Source organism: Crocodylus siamensis, chromosome 1 (assembly GCF_052110815.1).
Source record: "Crocodylus siamensis isolate JL-2025a chromosome 1, ASM5211081v1, whole genome shotgun sequence".
Classification (NCBI taxonomy): domain Eukaryota; kingdom Metazoa; phylum Chordata; order Crocodylia; family Crocodylidae; genus Crocodylus; species Crocodylus siamensis.
In genome coordinates, this window is record NC_143395.1 from 426,923,051 (window position 1) to 426,938,244 (window position 15,194).

A 15,194-nucleotide genomic window follows, 5' to 3' on the forward strand; every position below is an offset into this window, starting at 1 on the left:
GGGGTTACTGGGGGGTTCCCATATAGATGCTGTGGGTATTTCTGGGCGTCCCTGTCCAGTTGGGGGGGTTCCCTGTGTAGCTGCAGCAGCTGCTACTGGGGAGCCCCTGCCGGCTGGGGGTGCGGGAGGGGTCCCTGTATGAACGCTTGTGGGCCTGATGCATCGGGGGTTCCCCCAGCTGGGGCCACTGGGGCTGCCCTTATAGACTCAATGGGTGTTTCTGGGGGTCCCTGCTGGCTGGCAGGGTCCCCACGTAGAGGCAGCGGCTGCATTTGGGGGCCCCTACCTAGCTGGGGGTCCCCGTGTAGATGGAATGGGTGTTCCAGGGGTGCTGGGGGGTCCCCAGATAGACGCTGCTGCATGTGGGGGTCCCTGACCAGTTGGGGGTCCCCGTGCAGAGGCGGTGGGTGTCTCTGGGGCAGTCTCTGCCCCGCTAGGGGTGCTGGGGGGTCCCCAGATAGACGCTGCTGCATGTGGGAGTCCCCGCGCGGCCGCGGGGTGGTGCGGCGGCAGTGCCGCGCGCGGGGCCGGGGGTGCCGCAGGCGGCGGGCGGCGCTAGGACCGCGCGGGCGGCGGGCGGGGCCGGCGGGCGGGGGCTCAGTGCTGCAGTGGAGCGGGCGGCGCGGGCCTCGCCGGGCAGGGCAGGGGCAGGGGCAGGGGCCGGGGCAGGGGCCGGGGCAGGGGCCGGGGCCGGGCCGGGGCCGGGGCAGGGCAGGGCCGGGCCGGCCGGGCCGGAGGGCAGGGGCCGGGCCGGGCCGGGCCGGGCCAGCGAGCGGCGGGCACCGCGCTGCCCAGGTAAGGCCGGGCGTGCCCCCCCGCTTGTTGCATGGCTGCATTGCGCGGGGGGGCATTGCACGGGGGGGGCATTGCATTGCGGGGGGGGGGCATTGCACATTGCATTGCGGGGGGGGGCATTGCACGGTGCGTTGCATGCGGCCCCCCCGCCTCGTGCATCGCGGGGGGGCTGCGGGCGGCGCTTTTCTCATGCTTTTTTCGCATGCACCCCTGGGGGGGCAGGCACAGCTGTAATCCCCCCCTCCTGTGCACAGCTGGCGGGATGCAGGAAAAATGGCAGCCTGGCACGACACCCCCCCGCGAGGGGGGAGCGTCCTGAGCCCGGGCCCCCGCACCCCTCACCTGTGGCTCGGAGGAGATGCTGCCAGCTGGGCTGGGGCGCCCTGGGCCCTCCAAGCCCGGAGCCCCCCGCCAGGCCTGCATCGGGGGCGCGCGAGGGTCCCGAGGCCCCCTGCAGAGGCAGGCCCCGGGGCAGGATGGGGGGCACAGCAGGCCATGCCCCCCCGCCCGGCTTTGGGGCGCTGCAGCGTCCCCGCTGCCAGGACCGTGGCCCCCCCGCCCGCGGGGAGCTGGGTGCAGACGTGTCCTTGAGCGTGGATGAAGGGCAAGGCGGTGCGGCCAGGACTGGGGGGGCCGGGGGCGCTGCCGGGCGCCCCCCCGCTCCTGGGCCGCGGCGGGGGGCACCGCGGCGCTGGGGCCATTTAATCAGCCCTGGAAAACCCTCCCGCCGGAGCCTGCTTTTTTTCCCTCCTCCTCCTCCTCCTCCCTCTCCCTGCATCGCCTGCTTGACTGGTTCATCATCCAGGCCTGGCACCCGGCCAGGCACAATCTCCTCCCCGCCAGGGCTCTCCTTTCTGCAGGGCTGGGGTCCGCTGGGGGGGCACCGCGCCGCCCGTCGCCCGCCTCCCTCCGCTCCGCGCCTGCTCCTCTTTTTATTTAGGCATCGCTTCCCTCCCCCCGTCCCAAGCCGGGCAGGGGTCCGCAGGGCTGGCACGTTCCTCGGCCTCCGCGCACAAGTGTCATTGACTTCGCCCGCCTGTCAGGGCGCGCGTGCGTCTCCGCGTCCCCCTCCGTCGCTCGCTCAGGAGTCGCTGCGTCCTCTGGAGTTTGCATCGCGCGTTCACGGCTGCGAGATCGTCGCGAACGACTGTATGTGCCGAAGCGCTTGCCCTGCACCGGGGGGTGGGCCGCGGCCGCTCGGGGAGCGGTGCAAGAGCAGGAGGCCGTGGGCTGTCGTGTGGGAGGTGCAAGGCCGTGCGCGGCCCCGTCCCTGCCGGGGGTATCTGGGCAGAGCTGCGGGGTCCCCCCTACCCCCCGTGCGAGCGTGCGTGGGCGTCCGGCTAGTGCGGGCAAGTGGAGGCCCTGGGCGCCCCCCCTCGCAGCGCCCGCCCGAAAGTTGTCTGCAAAAACCGGGATGCAAAGAGGCTTTTCAGTGGCTCGGGATCCGGGCCTGAGATGGTGACGCGTGCCGTGATGCTTCCCTGCCCGTTACCATAGACTTCCCCCTCGATGTTTATTGATGAGTTTGGGGGAGTGACGCCAGATGCGTGCGTGCGTGCGTGCGTGCAAGAGCGAGCAAGTGAATTTTTCCTCGTCGGCCCGTTCCTCTCTCTCTAATTCTTCCCTTTGTAGCGCGGCCATGGCGTCACCGCTGGATCGGTTTCCTGTATTTGCATTGCTCTGCTAAGCGGATGATTGTAGCATTAGACCCGGTCAGTGCCTGGGTTCTGGCAGGCGGCTTCCAGGCCGGGAGGGTCCGGCCCGCGGACGGAACCGGCGTGCTCGGAGCCCGCGCGTGTCGGCTCTGCCGCCTCGCTGGACCTGGAGGGCCCGTCAGAGCGGTTTCTAGCTGAAACCCTCCGGGAGGAGAGAAAAGGCCGGGACGTTTTTTAGCAAATTCTTTACATCCAGTGGCTGTGAAGATCTTGACAATAATGGAAGAGGATTTGACCTTTGTGTGTTAAGTAACTGCTCTCAATAACTCTCCTCACAAGCAAGAGCCTTTCACGCTGAGTCAGCTCCAAACTTCCTAGCAGGAGTCTTTTTTCTCAAAATGAAATGTCCACAAACATCTCTGGGAAATAAGGCGGCCCGTCCCAAACCCCGGGCGCAGGGCTCACGAGCGGCACCGCCGCGGAGCGAGAGGAGAGGCCAACCCTTTTCTCAGCTGCTTAAATAATCTCTAAATATGTAAGTGCCTGAAGCAGATCCCCGGGGTGGACTGGAGCGACCGCAGAGCCCGCACGGCCGAGTTCAGAACTTCATTGTCAAGCGCGGCCGGGGCTCGGCGGTGCCCCGCGGGGATGTTTGCATTTAAAAAGTTGGCAGAATCCCTTCATTTGATCCAGCTTTGGAAAGTTTCTGGAGGGTGGGCGCCACCCCTTCCCCAGTGCGCCTCCCAGGCCGGCCAGCTTTGTTCTTAGCTCACGCCACGGCGGCTGAGAGCACCGATCCTGGCCGCGCGCTCCCGGTGCCGCCGCATTTTGGGGGCCGCGCTGCTCTGCACATGAGCGTCGGATGTCTTCTGCGCTGGGCCTGGTCCAGATCCTCTCCTTGCTCCCTTCGGGGGCTTGCTGGATCACGGGATCCCTGTTTGGCTCAGCGTCCGGCTCCCTGACCTTAGCATGGGAATGGTTTGGGAGGTTTTGCTTGGGAGGCCCTCGGCGCGCCTGGGGTTTGTTGGGGAAAGCTGCTGGCGTCCCGGAGGTGCTCGCGTGCGAAGGAAGGGGTTCCCACCGCCCTGCACCCGGGCTCTTTCCCCCGGGTGGAACAGGGAAGGAAAGGTGACCGGGAATGCGGCGCCCTTCCCAGCCCTGTTCATTTTCCATGTGAAATCTGCTCCTTTTCCCGCCGTGGCCGTGCTGCTGCGCAGACCACGGGGAGGAGGGCTATGTTGCTCCAAGGCGCCCGCGTCTCCTGCGTGGTGTTGGACCGCTCGGAGGGTCATGAAGGGACGTCCTCCCCGGTCTGGCGAGCAGGCACATTTCTGGAGGGCTGGGGGAGTGGGCGGGTGTCCAGAGGCCTGTGCAGCAAATGTCACACAGCGTCTAGGGCTCGACGGGCCCACGTGCTCGCGTGGCCTGGCCTTCTGCGCACCGCAGACAGCGTTGCGTCACCGCGCAGCAGATGCAGTAGCTTGCGCTCGGCCGGAAAGGCGTCTCCTTTGGTTCGAAGCCCTCGGGGTGATGGAGAATCCGCCACCTCCCTCGCTTTCCGAGCTCTGGGCTCAGTTGCTGGTTGAACTAGGGCAGACTTCAGCCTCCAGCCCTCAGTCCTTGCTAGGGTTTTCCTCGCTAGATCCAGGAGCTCTTCCACCCCTCGTGTTTTTTGGCCATTTGGGGGCTGCGGTCAAGTCAAGTCAGGTCAAGTCAGGAACCGGGGTGGGCTGCGCTCTTCGTCTCGCCGTGTGGCGTTTTCTCCTGCCGTGGGGTTTTTTCTGCGGCTCCTCTCTTGCCTCTCCAGGTTTGCATCTTCCATTTTCAAATGCAAATGGCAGGATTACACGCAGCGCTCCAGCGGTGTCTCACCTGGGCTGTGCAGCGGTGCTGTGAGCTCCCGGCGTACGTTCGAGGATGGCCTTCGGCCTCCTGTAGCTTGTCCACCCCAGGGCCTAAACCTGCTCCAGAGTCGCTGCTTTCCAGGACCCGTGACCCCGTGCCTGGTGCCGTGTCTCTAGACGCTGGCATTCGCAGGACAGAGCGAGTTACCGGTGGAGGAAGGCGTCCGTCTGCAGAACCGTGTGGTGCGGTACGGGGTTGGGTCCGTTCCACGTCCTCGTTACCTGCAGGCTGTTTCCACCTGCCTCTCTCTCGTTTGCCTTGTGCACGTGCCTCTGAGGCGCGTCATCTGCACGCTCCCCCGGCCTGGGGCACAGCTAGTCGTGGTGTTTGGTTTAAATCCCTCGGGTGTCGTGCGGCATTTCCCGTAGGTCATCAGGACACTGCTAGCCAGCAGGACCGCGGCGATTGTGGAGGGACTCGTGGTGGAAGGAGGGAAGTCGCTCCCCGTCTCCTCCTTTCCCCGGGGGCCGGGGATCGCGGCTGGCTGCGTGGGGCTGTCTGTAGCAGTGTCCTCCCGTGACCCGGGTGGGATTCGAAGCCGTCGTGGTGCTGGGATGGGAGACCTGCAAAGGGACCGTCAGGTGCGGGAGCCGTGGCTGACTCAGGGCCGGTTGCACTCCTCTCTGAGTCAGTCCTTCGCCGGTGCCCCGGCGTGATGCGAGGGTCGGCCGCGATGCTGGAGGGGGTGTTGGTGACTCAGGAGGCGGCTTTTTTTTCCCTCTGACTCAATTCTGCACTAATTCCCCGGGACGGGGGTGGGGGTTTTGCTGTCACAGGGCGGGGGGGGGCATTGGTGACTCAAGGCACCACCAACAATGAGAAGCCTGTGCAGCGCTTGTCACACCGGAGCTGCTTTGGACAGGTTCCCGCATCGCTGTTGGAGAGCGGGTCTGTGTGGAAACAGGGGTCTCTCCCAGGCCGGGGGGTCGGTTCGAACAAGGGTCTCCCAGCGGCTAGACCAGTGATCCTCGACCCAGGTGCAGCGGCACCCTGGGGTGCCTTGAGATCCTTTCAGGGGGACCCTGCAGAGGTTGTATTGCAAGGTGTGCATGCATGCTTCCCCGGATAAACCCAGAGATTTTGAAGAGGAGTCCAGGGTGTCCAGAGCGGTGCGATCGATTCATAGGAGTAAGAAAGCGAGGGTGGGAAGGGGCGTCACACCTAGCGCAGCCCCAGCTAGATCTGTGTCGTAGTGGGGATATCCTGTCCTTTGCTGCAGAGCAATTGCTGCAGCCTAGCAAGGGCCGCCTCGAGTCTAAAGAGGTTGAGACCCGCTGGCCTGGCCGGACCCCAGCTGCCCCGCGCCCCGCTTGGGCTCCGCCTGGCAGATGCAAGGTGGCTGTGCCGGCGGAGGCGCTTCAAGGGGAGAGGTGAGGCTGAAGCCTCGGGTGCCGGTGGCAGATCCCTTGGCAGCGGGCTCATCGGCTCGGTTAATTGCCTCCTGGCACACCTCGAGCCCGCTCAAGCTGTCGCGTGACACGGGCGCGTCTGGCATTAGCAGCTACCGCCTGGAGACGGCTGCGTTTCAGCCCGCCGCCCGGGGGTGTCGGGCAGGGGTCCGGCGGGGACCGGGGCACGCGGCCCCGCTCGGCAGAGCTGCGGCAGGCGGCCGCCGGGCCCTGGGCGGCCTGCGAAATGGCTGCGCGCGAGGCTGACAGCCGGCATCGAGGAGTCCCTGAGACAGCCGCTCTGTCAGCGCTGCGTGCGTCGCGCGGTAACCTACTTTAAACTCCTCTGCTTCTCGCGGGCGTGACTGGCAGGGCCGCGCACGCGCTGCCTTGTGGGAGAGGTGCCGCAAGGTAAGCCCTCCTCCCCCTCCGCTGCCATCACCGGTAAGGTCAGGCTGAGCCGTTAAATACAGGAGCGGAGGGAGATGCCAGCGAGTCTTTCCCCGCGCTTCCCAGGCAGGCGCTGGTGCCCGAGCCGGGAGCCCCCGGGCAGCCAGGAGACAGACCGGTGCCCCGGCTGGGAGGCCGGTGGCCGGAGCGGGGTGAGACGCGGGTTGGCGCGGGCGGCCGAGAGGCCCCGAGACCCCCGGCTGCGCGCGGGGGGCCGCGTCCGTTCCCTGGAGACTCGCCGCCCCCTTGGAGCAGCTCGTGGCTGCCTTGCCCCCGCCTCCCCGGTCGGAGCCTGTTTGCCTCCGACTGTCTTTAGTGCCGTTCCTCAGCGGGGCGCGGGGGCTGCGCGCCGGCCGGGGGGTGCCGGACAGACGGCAGGACGGCCCCGTGCCGCGCGCCCCGCCCCGGGTGGTGTCCCGGGCCGGCAGGCAGCCAGAGCCGGCTGTGGGGCGTCCCGGGCCCGGGAGCGATGGGGGCCGAGGCGCGCAGGGCCTCGAGGCCGGGGCAGGCGAGGCCTGGCCGGTCGCTCGGTCGAGGAGGCCCGAGGGTGGGGAGGCCCTGTCCGTGCCGGGGCTCCGTCAGGCCCTGTCCGGCGGCTGGGGGCAGGCGCCTGCGAGCGGGGGTCCGCACGGGCCGCCCCGCTGCCCCGGGCATTGCCCCGCACGGCTCGCCCCGGCGCCTTTGTGCAGCCGGGCGGGAGAGGCGTCGCGGCGCGGGAGCGACCTGCACCTGCGAGGCCTGCGCGTGCCGGCCCCCCCGGCATGGGAAGGGAAGGCTGGGCGGGGGGCCGGCGGGGAACCAACGTGCGGGGTTTTAGGTTTCTGTTCCTAGAAGCCGCAGCCCGGCCCGCCCCGCAGCCCCCCACCCTCCCGGCTGGGAACAAGCTGCGGCTGGAAAGCTCTAGAAACAAACTGCAGCTCCGGTGCCAAAGGCAACAGCAGCCTCGGCCATGGCTAAGCAGGCAGCATTTTCCATAGCAACAGGTGTCCCCCGGCGCGGGGGGCGGGCGGGCGCGCATCGGTCTGGGGCGGGCGGGCGGGCGGGCGGGATCCCCTGCCCAGCGGGTCAAGGCTGCGCTCGTTAATCATTGTCCCCGGCCGCGGGGGGGGCCGGGCCGTGCGCCCGCCTCACCCCCGTCTGTGTTTCCCCCCCGCAGGTGGCCGGAGGACGGACGGACGCGCGGCCGGACGGAGGGGCGGGGGCGCCGCGGCCGGGGGCAGCTTGTAAACGTCCTCCTGGTTCCTCCCGGCGGAGCCGGTTTCGCCTCCGCTCCCGCGGCTTCTTTTTAAAACACACAACGCGACCCCCCCCGGCACAGCCCGGGTCCCCAGCGCCCGCCCACCCGCCCCTCCCCGCCATGCCATCCAACGGGACCATCGACACCAGCAGCCCCTCTCCGGACCGGGAGGCGCCCGACGCACACAAGGTGAGCGGCGCGTCACGGACCCGCGGCGCGGGGAGTTTGGCCGCCCTCCGCCCAGGGCGGTGGAGGCCGAGACGCAGCATCCCAGGCCAGGCCGGCTCGTCTGCCCCGGTTCCCGGGACAGCGGGGAGCGTCCGGCGTCTCCTGTGGCGCGGCGCGGCCCCGGGCGCTGGAGGGGGTGGGCGGCAGGCCAGAGCGGCAGGGTGGGATTAGAGCGGATTGAGCTATTTCTGGGCATGGCTGAGTGGGGGCGGGTGTCACGGTGTGAGGAGGAGACCTGCTGTCAGCGCTGCAGCTCCCGCCGCGCCTGGGCCTTGGCTGGGGCAGGGAGCCGAATCGGGGCCTCCACGGGCCACATCCGTCTCTGCAAACCCTCCCCGCGAGCTTCGCAGCCCGGCGGGTCGCCTCCTGCACGGGGAGAGGCGCGAGAGGGAGACAGGGTAACGCAAGGGGCCTGCCCGCAGGCCTGGAGGAAGTGAGAGGCCGCGGGCGTGCACTGCCGGGGCGGGGGCGGAGGAAGAGGCAAGTCCGTGCCCCGGGGCGGGAAGGAGCGGGGTGCTGAGGGCTACGTGGATGGATGGGGTGGGGAAGCGTCTGTGTACACGGGGGCAAAAGGGCGACAGCGTGCCGGGAGAGCGAGCGAGGCAAGGGAGTGGGAGAGGAGACGGGGGAAGGAACGAGGCACTTGCAGGCTTGGGGCCACGGAAGGGGGTCCTGCACGCGTGCCCAAGTAACACGCGTGTGCATGTGCAAGTGCCTGCACACGCTTCTCTGCGGGGCACTGGGGAAGGACCGAGAGGCCCAGCCTGCGTGGTGGCGGGGGCTGGAGAGGCAGCCACAAGGGGAGAAGCAGGCTGCGTTCGGACAAGGGGGGAAGAGCTGAGATGAGCGCGCCGGGGCATGATGGGGTGCGGCGTGTGGAGAATGCGGGACGGGGGGCAGCGATGGTGGGGGCGGTGCTGGAGAGATGCAATGGGATATGATTTGGGGAGACGTGTGGGCAGCAACAGGGCATGAGCTGGGGAGATGCAGGGGCAGTGGTGGGGTATGATTTGGGGAGATGGGGGGCAGCGATGAGGGGTGCCTGCTGGGGAGACCCTGCCCCAGCCCAGTGTCCTTTCCCTAGTTCCCTGCCCCTCTGCTCCTTGGGGGGGGCTGTCCCGGCCCCCGTGCTTGGATGCCCTCCAGGTTTCCAGCCTCTGGACTCCCGACCAGCCGGTCCCATTGCTCCTGGCACTGGTGGCGTCCTTTACCCCAGCAAGCGCTCCTCCCTGCCTCCGCCTCCGGTCCACCAGGCACTTGCAGACGCTGCTCTCTGGCCCTGCCTTGCCCTGCGCTGGGTCATCGTGGCTGTTCTTCTCTGCCTGGGTTCATCTTCCATGGGTTTGGGCTCCTGGCCCTGCACCACGTCCCAGGCGAGGTGTCATCAGGGCCATGTGCAGCAGCAGCCATGCGCCTCTGTATCTGCTGGCAACACTCCCCCCCCCCCCCCGATGCAGCTCTTTCCCCGGCGGCATCGTATCAGTGATCAGCCAGCGCCACTGAGGCTACTGCACCTGCGTCCCTTTTGGCTGCCGCGCTCCCAACTCAGAGCATCCGTCCTCCTTCTGCGTTCCTGCACACTCAGCCTTGCCCCCTGGATCCTCCTCCCGCCTCCCTGGATTTGGTCCTAGAAGACATTTGGGGAGATATTCCGATCCTCCTCTGCCTGTCGATGCCTCCAGCTGCATTTATCAGCCCACACCTGCCTTTGGGGCCCAGGTCGTTGATGGAAGCACGGAAGAAGATTGCTCCCAGGTGCATCCTTTTGGGAGCCCTGTCGGCAGGGTCCGTCCATGTGATACTTCGGCACCGCGTGGCCTCTGGTGCCCAGGGACTCCCGTCCTGGCTTGGAGAATCCCAGAGGATGGCGTGGCAAAGGCCCAGCCAACGTCCAGGTTGGTTGAGCAGCGTTTCCTGTCTCCAGAAAACACAATCAGAAGAGAAGACCCATGCAGAGGGTGTTGGGGAAGGAAGACAGGTGCAAATGTCATAGAATCACAGACAGGGAGGGTTGGAGGGAGCTCAGGGGGTCACATCTAGTCCAACCCCCTGCTCCAAGCAGGAGCAGCCCCAACTCCATCATCCCAGCCAAGGCTTCACCCACCCAGGTCTTCAACACCAACACTTCCAAGGATGGAGAGTCCACCACGTCTCTGGATAACCTGTTCCAGTGCTTTACCACCCTCCTCATGAGTGAGTTTTTCCTAATATCCAACCTCAGCTTCCCTTGCTGCAACTTGAACCCATTGCTCCTTGTTGTCCTCCACCGCACTTTCTCCAACTTGTCCACATCCTGTCTGTAGTGGGGGTGGGGGCCCACGGCTGGACACAGGACTCCAGATGTGGCCTCCTCAGTGCAGAATAGAGGGAGGAATAACTGTCCTCGATCTGGCATCAGTCCTGCCCATGCAGCCCAAGATGCCGGTAGCCTTGGCAGGCACGCGGGGGCACAGTCAGGTACAGGCAAGGGACTAGGACGAGGCACGAGAGCGGCTGCAGCGATGAGAGGGGAAGTCCTGGGGTGCCCGTGCCCGGTGTGTGGGTTAGGGAGTGCCCGGTGAGGGGCCCAGCCATGGCAAGAGCAGGTGTGTGCCCGTGAGGGCTTAGGGCAGAGAAACTCAAGAGAGTGGGAAGAAAGGGCCTGGGCACGGTTGGAGCTGGGAGAGGGATCGGACGCTGTGGGGAGCAGGGATATTTGGTGCCTGAGGTCAGGACGAGAGGCCTGGCGGGTGGGTGCTGGGGGCACAGAGGTACATGCTGCACAGCCACACACACACGTGCACACACATGCATGTGCGCACACACACACACACACCATGGCTAAGAAGAAGGAAGGCTGCATGGAAAGGACCCACAGCTGAGCAGTGCTTTCTTCTGCTGTGGGGGGCACGGCAGCGGGGGGCAGCAGCCTGCAGGGTGTGAAGAGAGGGATGCTGTGCGGCGAAGCAGGTAGAGCAGGCCCCCACGGCAGGAGAGTCTGGGCACAGGGCGGCGCGGGTGGCAGGCATCTCTGGGCCTCGGGGGGGTGGGGGGAGGGACAAGCCGTCCGTGTACAGCAGGCCCTGGGACCCTCTTGCTTGTGAGGATGGTGCTGGCGGGATTGTGAAGGACCTGGAAACCCCCCTGGGGTAGGGCGTCCCTGCTGGGTCTGTAGAGCTCACCACAGCACTGCGTGCCTGTCGCTCGGGTGCCCTGAGCCTAGATTCCAGGGGTCGCCTGGGACCCCTTCTCCCTTGCCCCTTGCATCCAGCCAGCACCCAAATCCTGCTGCTCCCAGGGCTGCCAGACCTTGTCCTTCTCTTCTGGCCCCTGCAGCTTCCCCAACCCTGGCCCCAGAGTCATGTGTCCACATGGAAACTGTCACCCCGATGCACCATCCTCCCCTCCTTCCAGAGCACCCTGGAGCAGGGGCAGTGCCGTGATGCTCACTTATAGCTCTTAAGGACTTTGAAGCCTTCAGGAGCAGCTAATGTACATCCAAGACTACTAAAAGAATTGGCCGAGGCACCCTCGGAGCTATTGCTGCTGTCCAGTACCACATCTGGAATGCTAGGGGTGGCCTTGCAGGCTAGACGGAGGTGGATGTTGCACCATTATTTTCAGAGAGTAAATGAGATGATGTTGGAAGTTAGAGCCTGGTTAGCCAGGCATTGAGGCCCGACAAGGTAAAGGGAGGGCTGGGACAAGATGCAGTCAGAAGGGAATTCAAGGGAGGCAGCGTAATTAATACCTGTTGATATGCTCTTACAGAGACGCGCATTTGCTCAGCAAACTCGATAGGTTTTTTATGAGATTACCCATTTGATGGAGAAAGAAACCAATGTTGGCATGATGTATGGTGCCTTTGAGGAGAACTTTGCCCCAGTGCCTCCTGGTATTCTGCGTAGAGTGCATGGTTTGGTGCTGGACCAGCATCACTGGTGTAAAATGGTTTGAAAACTTGCTCTCCAATAGATTGCAATGGAGTGGGTGGTCCCGTCCAGGGGCACCATGTGGGGGACCCACAGGGATCACTTCTTGGCCCAGCGTGGGTCCATCGCTGCAGCCACCACCTGGGACGCAGCTAGAACCGCTGCTGGTAAAGTTTATGCGCTGCTGGTAAAGTTTATGCGCTGCACAAATGGGTGAGTGCGGTCATGGAAGCACGAACCACCCTGCTCGCCCTCCTAGTGATGGTCTCTTTGCAGGAGAGCACGCACTGAGCCCGCTGGGTCGCCCTGCCGCGCTGTCAGGAAGGGGACGTGGGGCCTGTATACATGGGCCGGGCTGGGTCACCAGCCTGGAGAGCGGGGCCAAGACCGGGTTGAGAGGCCAGGAGCAGCCAGAGCTGTGCCTTGTGCACTGAGCATATATATCTCTTCCTGCTCCGCGCATTGGGTTTAAGCCTCCCCCAGAGGTGCTGGGTGCTGGGTGCTGGCTGCAGCCCAGGCTGGGGATGGGGCTGGGCTGAGCCAATGCTCTTGCTGCACCGGCCCCGCAGGGTCCTGGCCAGAGGGTCTTGCCCCTGCACTCAGGCTCAGCCCCACACTGCACTGGGGCAGGAAGGAATCTCCCCCTTGCTCAGACTGGTGCAAACTGGGGGCTGTCTTCCTCTGCAGCGGGACCTGGCCTGGGCCTGGCGCTCTGCAGCGCCCATGACCTCCCTTTGCAGCAGCAGGATGTTGGCAGCTGCGGCCCCCCCGTACCCCAGGTGCAGGGGCAATGCCTGGGGCTGTGTCAGGGGTGACAGCATTGTTTTACAAAGAGTTTTGAAGATGGATCTGTCTGGGCTGGTTTGGACAGGGCTGATCCTGCCTCAGGCAGGGGATGAGACCTCCGGAGCTCCCTGCCAGCCCCACGGCTCTGGGACTCCGTGATCCTCACGGCGAGGACGGGTTCAGCACTGGAGAGGGTGCCAGAGCGGAGGTGGAAACTCCGTCAACGGAGTCATTTAAGGGCAGGTTGGACAAGACAGTGCAGAGCGGGTTGGATGGGCCTCGAGCAGAGGGGTGGGCTCAATGGACACCTGAGGCCCCATCCTGCCCCATGTTGCTATGATGCTTTGATTTGATCTGCTGGAGTGTTTGCTTGTGGGCAAAACATGGACGGTTTTGGGGGCCTCCTGTGACTAGTATTGTTCCAGCGTGTAGGACTTGAGCCATGAGGGCTAGCAATGACTCTCTTGGGAGAGAATGGCTGCCAGGCCCAAGCCATGCCCCCACTGCAGAGGAAGGCAAACCCCCCCAGTCTGGGCCAGTTTGAGCAGGGGGGAAAATCCCTTCCTGCCCCAGTGCAGTGCAAGGGAGAAGGGGGCAACCAAGAGAGCCCAGTAGCCTAGGACACCCCACAGCAGAGCATGGGCATCGCTGCACCTAGATCATCCCTGCGGGGCTGATCCTGCCTCCAGCTGGGGTCAGACTGGATGTGACCCTGTAGCTCCCTGCCCAGCACCCGGCCACCGTCCTTGACACCCCCAGGGATGGGAGTCCCCCCTTCGTGGCATGTCTCCCACGACTGCCTGGCTCTGCCAGGGAAGACATGTTTCCTGATCTCCCGTCTGAACTGAAGCTGGCTGCAACTTTGTCAAGTCAAGTGAAGAAGAGGGCTCCAGAGACGCATCACTCGTTTGGACCTGAGCAGCCTGGAGGATTTGGGGTCTGTGAGGGCTGGTGCAGGCATGTGACGTCTGCTGCACGTGGGCACCCTCCCTGCGTGGCAGTCTTGTTCCACGTGCAGTGCGTAGGAAGCACGTGGGTGTAGGTGTTTTTGGGGTACAGAGAGTTGCGATGGAGCCGTGTGCAGGGTGAAGTCAGAGGCCCGACTCCACGGTGAAGGGCTGAGCTGCCCAATGCTGCACTGGGGCAGGAAGGGATTTCCCCCTGCTCAGACTGGTCGTGCTGGGGGGTTTTGCCTTCCTCTGCAGCGGGGCACGGCCTGGGCTCGGGCTCTCTGGAGTGTCTGTTAATGCCCTTTGCAGTAGCAGGACATTGGCAGCCACGGCCCCCCTGTATCCTAAGGGCAGGGGCGATGCCTGGGGCTGTCGGGGCGAATGTGTTGTGCAGCTCCGAGGTCTGACACCCAGTTTGTCTGGGCTGGTTTGGACGGGGCTGATCCTGCCTCCAGCTGGGGTCAGACTGGATGCGACCCTGTAGCTCCCTGCCAAGCCCACGGGTCTGGGCTTTCTCTGAGAAGAGCCGAGCGGTGGCCACAACCGGGGCATCGCTGGCCCTTGGAGCTCCCCCTGTGCTCATTGATTGCAACCTCCCCGGCAGTGCTGCGTGGTGGGAGTAGCGACCCAAAGCAATGGGCCGAACAGCTCTAGGGGAAGGGGAGAGCAGATGGGGGTCATAGCCAGGGGGAACTGTTTGCTTTGCGGTGTGGCAGGAGGGTAGAGGCTGGATGGGGTCCTCATGGAGAGAGCCCCTCCAGGCGATGTGCTTCTGGATGGGGCCCCAGGTCCCAGCTGCAGCCATGGCATGGGAGCAAAGCACCAGCCTACCTGTCCCCGGCACCGCCTGTGAATTGCCACCCGTTGGATGGGGTGCGACCCCGATGGCCGATTCCCCTGGGCCCCACGGCAGGGCTGGGCATGCCGATACCTGCGGATGTGCCGGTACCTGGCGGGGGGCTGCTCCTGCTTCTTTGAACCAGCTTGAATTTGGCGGGTCCCAGCCCCTGCTGAGCAGTGGGGCAGAGCCAGGCCGGCCCAGGGGGTCGCGGAACGTGAGGACGGGAAAAGACCATGTAGGAGACTCACCGGAGGGTCCTGTCCCCACTCCCCAGCCATGGTTGCAGGGTGTGGGGGGCACTGGGCGTTAAGCAAAACCGAAATGCACCGCTGTTCGCTGCTGGGCTGCAGTGGCCTGGTCCCGGGGAGAGGACCAGAGCCTTGGGGCAGTCCGCAGCGTCGGCACACCAGCTGCCCCTGTCCCGGGCACGGGCGGGAGGCTCTGGCTGGTTCCTGACGCCTCTCGGTCTGACAGCGACAGAGCCCGGGACCAGGGCCTGGTCCTTCACCTCGTTACGTCACCACGTTGCGGAGCGCCGGAGCCCGGGCAGAGTGGAAGCGGGAGACAGCAGGCAGGGAAGCGTGCCGCCGCAGGTCGCGTGGGCGCGCTCGCCAGCCCTCTGCCTCGCACAGACCCGCGAGGCGGAGCACAGGCTGTGCTGCGGGCCGCGGCAGCCCAGCTCGTGGTGCGGTTCGCGGCCTACCGGGGCGAGCGGGGCCTCGAGCAGGCGCGCGGCAGAAGCACCCCCTTCCCCTCGCAGCCGGAGACCGGGGCGGGCTCCGCGGGGAGCGACCGGAGAACATGGCCGGCCCGCGAGGCTGCAGCAGCTGCGTGCGCTTTGCGTGGAGCAGGGAGGTAACTCGATCGCTGTCGGCGGGCCCCTGCGAGGAGCAGGCTTCTGGGAGAGGCTGCGAGCGGCGGTGCGAGACCCGGTGCCCCTGGCCGCTGGGGTAGGGATCAGCGCGCGGTCCGGGGCAGCACGGCTGGGCCAGGACCTGGGTGGCCAGCTATGGCCTGGGGGGCCCGACCCTGGGCAAGGGCAGCGACA

At 65.9% G+C, this 15,194-nt stretch overlaps 1 protein-coding gene across 6 annotated transcripts in view; it reads left to right on the forward strand.

Moving 5' to 3' along the window:
• The first annotated feature begins 645 nt into the window (after positions 1 to 645).
• DNMT3A (DNA methyltransferase 3 alpha) overlaps positions 646 to 15,194 on the forward strand; it is a 75,045-nt gene continuing 60,496 nt past the window's right edge. For 4 of the 6 annotated variants that reach the window (XM_090031203.1, XM_090031205.1, XM_090031204.1 and 1 more), the window contains exons 1-2: positions 646 to 795; positions 7,350 to 7,619. In XM_090031203.1, coding sequence (XP_089887329.1) covers positions 7,551 to 7,619 — 69 coding nt within the window. In that variant the 5' untranslated portion in view covers positions 646 to 795; positions 7,350 to 7,550. Of the gene's footprint in view, positions 796 to 1,564; positions 1,945 to 7,349; positions 7,620 to 15,194 lie in introns of those variants that run through there. The other 2 variants (XM_090031207.1, XM_090031206.1) reach the window with 2 other exon arrangements.